General features: G+C 45.2%; 1 protein-coding gene across 2 annotated transcripts in view; it reads right to left on the reverse strand.

Moving 5' to 3' along the window:
- ATL1 (atlastin GTPase 1) overlaps positions 1–12,278 on the reverse strand; it is an 80,073-nt gene that overhangs the window by 5,727 nt on the left and 62,068 nt on the right. For both annotated transcript variants that reach the window (XM_084630821.1, XM_084630822.1), the window contains 6 exons: positions 11,640–11,732; positions 9,981–10,119; positions 7,098–7,225; positions 6,151–6,207; positions 5,156–5,227; positions 1,451–1,882 (listed from right to left, as the gene is read on the reverse strand). In XM_084630821.1, coding sequence (XP_084486947.1) covers positions 1,451–1,882; positions 5,156–5,227; positions 6,151–6,207; positions 7,098–7,225; positions 9,981–10,119; positions 11,640–11,732 — 921 coding nt within the window. The remainder of the gene's footprint in view (positions 1–1,450; positions 1,883–5,155; positions 5,228–6,150; positions 6,208–7,097; positions 7,226–9,980; positions 10,120–11,639; positions 11,733–12,278) is intronic.

The following is a 12,278-nucleotide window of genomic DNA, read 5'->3' on the forward strand; positions in this document are numbered from 1 at the left end:
GAGCAACAGGGAAGAGAGTGTGTGGTTTTTTTTAAATAGGAAAACAGTTGTAAAACCACACACACAGGGGAGTTTACCCTCCTTGAACTGACTAGATTTCAAGAGGATGGTGTCCCTTGAATCATGTCAGTATCGCCTGTTGCTGTTGAAGTCAATGGTCAAACATGCACCATTTATTTGACCTACCATGCAAGTTTAAGCCACTTCTGAGGACCCTGACCTCATGAGTGCATGATGTAGGTGGAAACCTGTACCAGCCTGGAACCCTCTATCCATTGACTTCTGCTTCCATTTGTGACTTGGCATCCATTTGCAATGGTGCATCGATGTCACGGTATGCTCAAGATCTCTACCCGAGGGCCTGCGTTGAGTATTTTATCAAAGTGTTACTTTTGAAGCTTAAAAGTTTCATTTTCCACCCAAAACTGTGTCTTTTAAGCTATTACACAACTTTAGGTCACTGAAAAGAATGGAAATGAAGTCAATTATGTGATATTAATAACCCTGAATCTGTTGATTTCCATGTAAAGATGGCCTATGAATCTAAAGCCTGATGAGAAATGGCTTCTGTTTTTTGTTAGACTCTAAGCATTAATGGCACAAGATGTACGTTGCAGTTGGTGGGCTACGAATGTGAAATCAACAAGTGAGCTAATTCCAGCCCTGGCAACTGGAAGAGCAAAAGGCCACCCTGTTTTTTAAAAGTTAGCATTGTTGGCTTAAGCCCTGATTGAGCCAATATTTATACAGATGCTTAACTCACATAAATACTTCCACTGAAGCCAACGGGCTAAAGGATTGTTGAAAACCTGTGTGACCGCTATCTAACACGCTGACTTGTACTCCCCCTGTCTCTCTGTATCCAGGACCTTTAAGTCCACATGAGGACCCCCAATTTATGGCCCAGGATTTACATTGTGTGGGATACACAAAATTTGAGTGGGAGGCATTAGTTTTGGACCTAATGGCTAGTGGTGTCGTGCATTAAACTAGCTCCAGTGTCCCTGTTTCCTCCATTTTACTTCACTCACATGAGCTGTAATCAAGGGCGGGGGGGGGGGTTCTGTTCAGGTCCCCCATACTGGGCACCAGAATTCTCACCCTTACAATCATCTCAATAAACTAGACTGAAAATTAGTCCCTTGTCCTTGCCTGTCCCAGCACCTAGTGCAGGTGCATTCAGTGTGTGGCAGGTCTAAAGAAACTGTCTGGAATGGATTAAAATGCGGTGTTTAAGTTGCTCTGAAAGGCTACAGGAGAGGCCATTGCCTAGAGGATGAGTGTATAGCTGACTTAAGCCCCGATCCTGCAACTGGATGTGTGCAGGTCGGCCGATTGCAGGCCTGGGGCCCTACTGACTTATTTAAAAGCTATTGCAGCAAGAGCTGAGAATCCCAAAGCAAATCAAGGCCAAAGAATGTCTATTTTTATCACAAGCTAATGCTCTTACCTGGTCCCACAAAGCTGCAGCCACTTGGTCTATTACTGCTCCCAGTTCTCTGTATTCCCCAGAGTATCTGATATATGCCCAGGTGCACAGAGTGATAAGGGTCAACCCCATGATCATGTTGCATAGACTGGCTATGATGTCCAAGCCAATGAATCCGGTCACTCCGGCTATCACATACGTGATGAAGATGACCACAAAGAGTGTTGCAGGGGTACGTGCCGCATGGAATATGTTCTTGCTGTCATTGTGCTTAATGTACTGTATGTAGAGCTCGTCTATTTCGTTCTCCAGTTGCTGTAGGTAGCGGCGACTGAATTCCTCCCCACCCATCTTCTTAACGCCTCGAAACAGCTTCACTGATTCCTCCTTGAGCTCCAGGTGTTTGTTCTGAAGATCACTGGGTGCGAGAAACGGCTTGTCTCCCCCACAAACCTATTCAGAGACAACAGTTCAGCTATTCACAATATATTTATGTTAGATCACAGTGACTGTAACCCCCTGGGCTGGTGCTACCATCGTACGGATGATACATGATAAAAACGTAAGAACGGCCAGACTGGCTCAGACAAAAGGCCCATTTAGCCCAGTATGCTGTCTTCTGACAGTGGCCAATGCCAGGTGCCCCAGAGGGAATGAACAGAACAGTTAATCACGAAGTGATTCATCTCCTGTCGCCCTTTCCCAGCTTCTGGCAAACAGAGGGTAGGGACACCATCCCTGCCCATCCTGGCTAATAGCCATAGATGGACCTACCCTCCATGAATTTATCTAGTTCTTTTTTGAACCTTGTTATCCTTCACAACATCCTCTGGCAAGGAGTTCCACAGGCTGACTGTGTGAAGAAATACTTCCTTTTGTTTGTTTTAAACCTGCTGCCTATTAATTTCATTTGGTGACTCATAGTTCTTGTGTTATGAGAAGGAGTAAATAACACTCTCTTATTTACTTTCTCCACTCCAGTCATGATTTTATAGACTTCTATCATATTTCCCCTTAGTCGTCTCTTTTCCAAGCTGAAAAGTCCCAGTCTTATTAATCTCTCCTCATATGGCAGCCGTTCCGTATCCCTAATCATTTTTGTTGCCCTTTTCTGAACCTTTTCCAATTGCAATATATTTTTTTTGAGATGTGGTGACCACATCTGCATGCAGTATTCAAGGTGTGGGCGTGCCATGGATTTATAGAGAGGCAAGATGATATTTTCTGTCTTATTATAGATCCCTTTTTTCATGATTCCCAACATTCTGTTCACGTTTTTGACGGCCGTTGCACATTGAGTGGATGATTTCAGAGAACTATCCACAATGACTCCAAGATCTTTCTTGAGTGGTAACAGCTAATTTAGACCCCATCATTGTATATGCATAGTTGGGATTATGTTTTCCAATGTGCATTACTTTGCATTTAGCAACACTGAATTTCATCTGCCATTTTGTTGCCCAGTCATGCCGTTTTGTGAGATCCCTTTGTAGCTCTTTGCAGTCTGCAAAGTCTTTGGGCTTCACTTGAGTAGTTTTGTACCATCTGAAAATTTTGCCACCTCACTGTTTACCCCCTTTTTCCAGATCATTTATGAATATGTTGAATAGGACTGGTCCCAGTACAGACCACTGGGGGACACCACTAGTTACCTCTCTCCATGCTGAAAACTGACCATTTACTCCTACCCTTTGTTGATAAATAAACAGATCTAGGGCAGGCTTCAGTGGAAATATTCCTTGGCAGTGATCACTACACCCCTTAGTAAGAGTTTGCAAGATTTGGCACCAAAATCTTTGGAAACTAGCACCGCCTCCGCTTACCTGGCCAGTCCAGCTGCTGTTTCCCCAGCCAGGATTGCTGTGTGACGTCATTCACACCTACAGCAATTCACGAAATCTAGATTCTTGCGTCGCTCTTGGTGTTATCAGTGTGATCAGCTGTTGCATGGGACACTGAACCCAGTGAACCAGCATCTTGGCATTAAAAGCTTGGCAGGTAAAAGCTTTTCAGCTAACCTTTCAAGAAGCTTTCAAAAGATGCAAATTAAGTCAGACTGCTGACCGAGCAGGCAGAGAAGCTGGATAGCAGAGAATAGGAGATTTGGCAAGCTCCCTGATTTAATTTGGTCAGCAACTGTGAACCGAGTGGCCAGGTCCTGTGGCTATGGAGCAAACTGGACCTAAACTGAGCAGCAAGGGTCCTAGATTCTGTGGCACTTCAGTGAGCCACTAGAAATTCTGCAGGAGCTTCTCTCAAAGTCAGAACGTGGAGCCTTTAGTGATTTAAACAAGGAATTGAACAGCACACTCAGTGCAGCCGCCCATGGGGTGGGGGGGGAGGAGTCTCATTAACGTCCACATTTTCAACGTGCTGCAATTTTTTTTGTACTGAAAAATGCGTAACTGCACCCTAGAAGTTGGTCGGGAAGCTGGAGGCTTTGGCAGCTGCCTGGGAGCAGGTTGGGTTCTTGGCACCCGGGGAGGTGTAGGGGCTGGGTGAGGATTAAGAGATTAACAAGGACCGGATTAAGGCACAGGCATTATTGGCACTGGGGCCCGAGCTCCTAAATTCACGTGATGAAATTATATTCTAAACTGTCCTAGTTTCAGAAATATACGCTCCTAGCCCTCATGATTACACAGAAAATCTTGAAACGAGCCCTGAGTGTAACCAATACAGTGAAGACTGCTGGAGTCTGCAGACAGCCTGAAACAATGGCTCTGAGAGGTATGAACTGCTCCACTCGTCTCAGTGGGTTAACTCTGAAACCCACTGTTCTGAGGTGGCCCCCGCCAACGGCTCAGTGGGTGGGGGAATGGGAAGGGTTCTTGCTGCTGCCATCCCTTCTTCATGGTTTTGGTGGGGTGGGCTCCAACACACGCAGGCCTCTGTTGTCATCGTGTGCCCGGCCTGCCATAATCCAGCACTAGGGATAACAGGTTAGACAGATTTTTCCAACAATATATTCCTTTGTCTCCTTCAGAAAGCCCATCTCGTTGAGATGAATGGTGAGGCAACTTACCCCTTTCGGAACATTTGGTTCAGGCTCTCTGCAGACTCAAGAAAACATTCCAACAGTTGATGCTTGACTCAGATCCTCTTCCACTGCCAGCCCATTCTAGAGCACCTATTTTTGCTCTTAAACCCCTTGCACTGGTATACAGATATTTATTTAGAGTTTTATTTTTGGCCATATAAATATGAGTATTTAACACCTTACTCTGACAGCCTGTTACTTTGCTGCAATCTCAACCTGCCCTTCCTCCATTTCACAGAGCATCTTATCTCTACCCCAGAGCAAGTGATTTAGTGACTCATTATTCACTAGTGTAAGGGAGTTATTTTTAATTCACTTAAAGCTGCTCAAGATTATTTTGGTTTTGTGTGGGTTTAGGGGGAGCAGGGTAAGGAATCTCAAATCCATCCTCACTTTTACTGGGACAGATGCTGTCTCACATAACTTGCTGAAACAGCTCCTTTTTGCACCCAGGAGTAGAAGAAGCAAGCCCTGAATGTCTGATTGGGACCTTTCATTGAGAATTTTAGCTGGCTGAGATACTTAAAACTAAAATCCCTGCCAAGTTTATTGAGAAGTTTGGATTAATAAATCACAGCCAGGCACAGAGGCTGCTTCGTAATCTGCTTTGTAAAGAAGACCATGTGCAACCTTATCACTTTGGAGGAAACATCTGATGTCCACGACAATCTGAGCTGTTACCTTACCTCTTCCATTCTCTTATTGTAGTTGTCCTTGGCAGTGGCAACTGCTGCTAAATTGTTAGCCTCAGCTGTGGCCTGCAAGTGGGGCACAAAACACGATGCAAGTTTCAGACCAAGCGGATGGTGCGGCAGGCGGGAGAGAAGCAGGCTGTATTAGTAACATCTCCATCTCCCTGCATGGGTGGGTGCATGTGCACTCCCCCCATACACACCGTGGTATATGAAGTGCTCATGTACAAAAATGAAAAATAATAAACAGCTCGACCCGACCCTCCCCCTCGTAACAACTCGACCCCAGCCCTTCCTTCATTCCTGCGCTCACTGCTATGGTCACTTCTGCCTGTTCCTGCAAAAGCCTGAGTGAATAGATGCGCCTTACACCAAACCCTTATGGACAACAGGCCAGCTCAGAGAGCAAATTCCAGAGCCAATAGCCCTCTACCAATAGAGCCCTGCTTCCAGACGCCAGCCTATTAAAATCCGCCAGCAAAAGCAGCTCAGCTGATCTCAGTTGCCATTGGTGCACTGGGACAAAGGGGTGGTGTCTCAAGAAGGCAGAACCAAACTTCTAGTGGGATTTATAGATGCACCTTGAATTGTAGTTAGTAGTAAACAGGAAGCCAGTTCCTGCAGGAATCCAAAGCCAGAGGCAGTAAAAACCCCTCACGCTGCAGGGAAATGTTAAGAAAACAGTGGAAATGACCGGGCATGTGTAAACCGCTATTCCCTCTGCCTTGTGAAAAACACCTCAGGGAGCCTAACTCACTTCTGAAAATGGGAATCAGGGTCCTAAGTCACTGTGGTGCTTTTGAAAATTTTACCCCAAGTAACTGCAAAAGATTTCCAACAAGGTATTGCTTTGCTTAGCATGTTCGAGCAGCACAGAACAAACTCAAAGCCCTCCATGAGGCTAACATCGCAAATGACTGCCTAATGGAAAATCAACGTGAATTCCCGTAGACAAGCTCATACCAGCCAACAGCAAAAGGCACAAATACCTGCAGCATTGATTTGGGATGTGGCAGTTCTTCTCCTTGATAAATCTTTATATATGCCTAGGAAACAATACAAACATAGCGTCACATTTAACGGTATGTTCATTCAAAACACACACACATCGTACACATGCACCATTAAGGAGATTTTTAAAAGGGACTTAGATGTCCAGCTCCCAGCATTGACAGGGTGACCTGAAGTAAAAACGGCCATTCCCCCACCTGCAGAGCTCGCCGGAGCCACCCCACCCTCCTGCCGCCCAGGGATGGGGCTGACCCCCCCCCCGCAAGCTGACACACACCCCCCCAAGCTCCGTGCCATCTGCGGCTGGGGTTGAGCGCCCAAGCTCAGTGCCTCCCGTGGCTGGGGTTGGGACTGACCCCTGAGCTCCACGCTGCCTGGGGCTGGGGCTGACCCCCAGAGCCCTGCTGCCTGGCACCTCTTGTCGCTGTCCCCCCCCCCCCCCAGATTCCTCCATGCCCCCTAGGGGGCCCACCTGACTTTTTTTTTTGTAAACTGGGCATTTGCTCATGCTAATTAATCAGCTGGGAAGAGCAAATGGGACAAATGCCCATTTTTGTCAAAAAAGTCACGTCAGCCGGGACAGAGCTTAGAAAGGGGACTGTTCTGGCCAGAACAGGACATACGGTCACCCTAAGCATCGACTTAGACTTCGCCATTGACATCCTGTGCTAGCCTGGGCAAGTGACTTAGTCTCTGTGTGCCACAGCATCCCCAGCTGTACAATGGGGATAACCGCACCAGAGAGCGGTGGGGCTACTCAGACCCTATGGCTATGGGGGCCGTAGAAATACCTTCGCTAGAAAGAGAAGCACTTTCCCCAGTCTGTGTATCCCAAACCTTCCTTTACTTCTCACTTAAATCTGGAAAAAACGCAAACACTTCCCGTCTGAATAACCGTGATCTCGCATGGCTTAGGAGCCCATACCTTAAAGTATTCCACAAGGCCTCGACAGGTGATGTTATTTCCGTTGATCTCCTTAATATCTAGGCTCTCGGGGCTAAGAAGCCAAGGAATCAACACCTTCAGGTTCTTGATGAACTCGTCATCTATTTCTGTAAGCAAACCCCGTGTCAGGTCCAGAGCAGCTCAGCTCAGACTTGTGCTTCAATACGCACACGTGTGACGTTACCAGCTAACGCCAGCCATCCTGTGACTGAGAGGCATTCTGATTGAATGATGGCTGTACTCAGACGTGATAATATCGCATTAGTGCTACCTGACTGAAGCATAATACACACCGTTATGATACATTTTCAAAGCAGTCTCCTAAATGGCACCCACCATTTTTGCACCCACAGCCATCTGCATGCACAAAGCTGCTTTTGCATGATCAAGCAGGTAACCGATGCCTCCAGAACTGGTAACTGTGGCCATCAGTGCCTTGTTGCATGGAGTCAGGTCCTGCAGGTCTTGAACAAGTGGGTCCGGGTGAGTCATCACACACCAATCCTCTGCCTGGCAGCTCACAGACAGCAGCTGGGACTGTGTTCCATGAAGCCCAACTGGGGCATAAGCCCCGTCTCTATGCTCTGATTGGGAGAGTTCCAAGGCGCCTGATTGGGCCACAGCCCCTATTTAAGCCAGAGGCGGAAACAGGAAGTTGTTTGTAGTCAACTGGGCTTCACACAGCCATGGACTGCTAGTCTGGTACTTACCTGTTTCTGACTGAGCCTGACTCAGGTAAGTACCCCCTGGTTGATACCCTCCAGTCTGTCTCTCCATTCTGATCTGCTAGGATTCAACCCAGCCTGATTCCTGATAACTGGCCCCTGACTCCTCAGCTTGCACCTGATGCTAACCCCTAAGCCGGGCCACCCATGCCCCAGCCCCATGGCAAGTTACATGCTTTGTTCAACCAGTGCCTGTGTGCAAAAGCAACGTGACCATGGAAATACTGTGCTCTTTTCTCTCTCCTTTGGCACTCCTGTTTTGAAAAAAACATCACATTAGGACCTGAAAACATTTGGCCTACAGGTTTAAAAGAATAAGAATTGTTCTTCCCTGCTTTTTACTGCACTCCCCCGATGAGATTTCTTACACTGACATCGTAGTCCTGTCTGGGTATTGCACGCTGAAATATTCATAGACAATATCTACAAACTATTGGGACCATGAGACTCTTAGAACCTGCAGATTGAGAGCTCCTGTATGTGCATTCGAGTGTCGCATTAGGAAATCCAGGGTCCTGGCATCACCTGCTGCTGGTTGGCTCCAGTTTGTCCTCCTCGCTACGGCTGGAAGTTTCTTTGCTGCGTTGTGAAGCAGCGAGGTTTTCATGGAAGACATCTCCAGTAAGGCTTCTCTTTGCTTAAATGGTTCAGTGGCTGTTAATTTACCCTTTGGATAATCTTTTATTATGAATCCTGCAGGCACTTCACTGCTGATTTTTATTGCTGACCTTTCTAAAGTATTGTCTTTGCCACTCAAAATACAGAAACTGAGAACGCCTAGACCGTGTAGCGCCACCATACCATTGACTAACTAAACTGATGCTATTGCAGCTCAGAAACACTGCTATGGAAGGGCTGTACTAGACCAACAAATCCAAAAGGCTAGTGGCTAAGGAGGTGGCATCTAATATGGGTACCCATCAGGCCTGGAATACACAATACATTTCCTTGATTTCTTAGCCACGGGGACATATATTTGGAGGTGGTGGTGGTATTTTTACTGCACAGTGTCTAGATCACTCAGTGTAAAGCAGTCTTCCTTCCTGCTCCTCCAGGGATAGGTTCTATCACAGCACTTTCCAAACACAAGAGACTATCTAGATTCATTGCCTCCTGCTAGTACCAAGGGTATCTTCCCCAGAGCTGCCAGCGTCGTCGCTGGAATTTAATGGGCTCGGTCGCCATCTTGACCAATTCAGACAAGATCACCCATAACGGCAGGACCAAGTCATTTTAACTTACAATATCTGCAACATATTTTCTGTGAAACGGCAGGAAACTAGACAGTGCAAGTGAAAGGGACTCCCTGGGCATTCAAAGGGTAACAACAGTGATGTATTTTCATCTGATTAGTTCTGAGTGGGCAGCTTTGAGGGAAAAGGGAATTGGAATGATGAGGCTCCGTATACCAGTTCTTTCAAAAACAGTCATCGAGTTCTAGCTGGCTCCTAAAGTTCCGCTTGGAACTAAAGAATGAAATCTATAGAGGATAATTAACATTTGAGACTGACTATCTTTGCAACCACAAATAAAGTTAACTTAAAAATCCATAGCCCACAAATCCATTGGAAAAGAAATGCAGCCCCTGAGCTACTAAGATTTCCCTCCAGGGAAACCATTAATCAGTTGACTCAAGAAGACTAAATATTGCTTTGGAAAGCTTTTTACACCAAAGTCTCTCAGTTTTAAGGACCCAGTTTCCCCCCAAGCACAGTCTTGCTCCACAGTGAGCTGCTTCCACAATTTTGTGCTTGAACTGAATTACCAGCAAAAATATCAATTAATTATAGGTGCAAAATGATGCATCTAAAAAGGCAAACCTCAGCCGCTGGTGTCACTTTGTTCTCAGCCATCTGCCTAGAACTTTATCTTTTTATTATTATGTGTTAGCAGCTCCTAATACATCCCTTTGTGAGGGTAAAATCACTGAAATGTACAGGCATGAAATGCTGGTTGGACTTAGAAGGGGCTATCTATGTTCAGCACTACTTTCCACAGGTGTTTTACCAAAAATATTTGAAAGGGCTTCGGAAGAGAATAGGGTATCTGACAATGTGTATAAATAAAGCAATTATTCAATTGCAAAGGTAAATGATCAGATTCAATATCAAGCTATAGCTTTAGTTTTCCATCAAACCTTTTAGTTTTCCATCAAAATTTGGGTTGGTGGCTACTTTCAAGCCAGGATGAGGTAACAAAAAGCAGGAGATGTTCGTGAAACAGGAATGGATGTGTTTTCTGACATTCTGCAATTCTTCATGTTGATTTCCTGAGACCTACGAGAGATTGGCTTGATGTTAGCACGTTTACATTTTATGTGGACATCAGATATGTAACATTAAAGTGTGGAGTACATACTGCAAGAGGACTGATTGTTTAAGGAAAAAGGAAAAGGAGGACTTGTGGCACCTTAGAGACTAACCAATTTATTTGAGCATAAGCTTTCGTGAGCTACAGCTCACTTCATCGGATGAAAGCTTATGCTCAAATATGCTCATGAAAGCTTATGCTCAAATAAATTGGTTAGTCTCTAAGGTGCCACAAGTACTCCTTTTCTTTTTGCTAATACAGACTAACACGGCTGCTACTCTGAAACCTGTTTAAGGAAAGTGTATTCAGAGGGAGGTCTATGCATGCTTTATGAGGCCAAAGACAGAGCTCTTCCAGCAACCAAGTAACATTTATGTCTCACTCTGACCACATGCCCTGGAGTGTGTTATTACTCTGAAAAATGTGCATGCATGAGTCTGATTAGAACACAAAACCATCTCAGGATTTTATAGCAGGGTTTTCTTGAGCCCCCTTTAATTAGGCCTTTTCACTTATTTCCACTATCAAACCATCCGTATATTTCCTGACTACTTCCAATAGTGCCCTCTCCCATACATTTTATTATACAACTATTAATGCTAAATTCTTCTTGATCATGTAGTTATCCTTTATTTCCCACCTGAAATGTATGTTGCCCAGAAATCTCCATGGTGGAACAGGCTAACTCTGTATACTTCTCTATGTATTTTAATTATTGCTCCTAAGAGCCATGGAGGGATTTTGTTTTCATTCTGCTTTTCCCACCTGTGGCATTCCCAGCACTGGAGAGGTAGTGAGCTCACCCATCACTTTTCCACATGAACCACTCCCTCCTACCTCTCCTATTGCAGTATTTGTCTTTCAGCTTTAAATGTACACCATGCATTGCTAAGTCATCCCCAAAGCTGTCATCCAGCAAGGTGTGCATGAGGGAGCAGAGCTGGTTATGTTTCTATGCAAGTGTGAGCAAAGGCTCTGGTGGGTTATTCTTGGTCCTCTATAAGATACGGTAGTAAAAGGCAAGCCCAATCCTTTACTTTCAAGATCACTGGCCAAAAAGGGGTGTGGGCAGAAAATAGATGTATCTGAGGAGAGATGCTCTGGAGTGCAAGTCTCAACATGCACATGGGGTGTCTCTGCATACTATTTTCCCACTTCCAAGCAGGAGTAAGGTAGTAGCCACTCAGCTGAGCTCTCATTAGTCCAATTGCTCTGCACTCTGTCTCCTGCTCATCACATCCTCCTGGAGCTTACATGCACAACTCTGCGCACCTGCACTGTGCAGAATCAGGGTCTCCAGACCAGCCTAGGTACTATTCGTACAGTGGTGTGTGGAGAGCAGCAGCTTCCCTGGGTTAGGAGATGAAGGGCTTTCTAATGCATTCTTGAACCCCTTTCCATCAAACCCATCTCATCTGGCCAGGTCAGCTCAGAACTAATTCATGCCAAGTTCATGCCAAACAGCATCCAGAAATGTCGGACAAACCTTAAGACGTTTTTCCAAAAATTTTGAACCACCGTCAGATCCATAGGAAAATTCATATGGGAAACTCCAGTCACGAACAAGGAATATGAGAGACTAAAAAACACAAGTAGGAAACAAATAGAGGGCTCATTAGAACTATGCTCTCCAGTATGGGCTTGATCCACTGAGTCCAGACACTCTTTGACTACACTGGACTTTGGATCAGGCCCTATGTTGTTTTCCTTTTGCCTCATCTTCCACAAGAAAAATGACAACTGGAGTGGGGTGGATAATACAAAAATAATTTTACAGATTATCTTCACAGATAAAAAAAACTTAGCCATGTTCACACCCACTTTATGCTCACGTCCCACAAATAGTCAAGCCTTCAAGTTTCACTGGCAAAAAAGACTGGAGAGAATTGAATTTCTAAGTCACATGCAAAATATTCATAGCAGAAGTGCTCACATGCTCATTCAGTCAAGGAACAGAAGAAAATACCATGGAACTTGTATCACCAATCACAACTGAGCAACACTGCCTGGATAATGAATATCATCTTGCCACAGAAATATCAAATACCATATACCAAATACATGCATAATTTTAAAAGTTACTGCTTCATCGAATTGGAAAACAAGAGATAAATTTAAGGGAACT

The sequence above is a fragment of the Lepidochelys olivacea genome (genome assembly GCF_965140295.1).
Source record: "Lepidochelys olivacea isolate rLepOli2 genome assembly, chromosome: 6".
Taxonomy (NCBI): domain Eukaryota; kingdom Metazoa; phylum Chordata; order Testudines; family Cheloniidae; genus Lepidochelys; species Lepidochelys olivacea.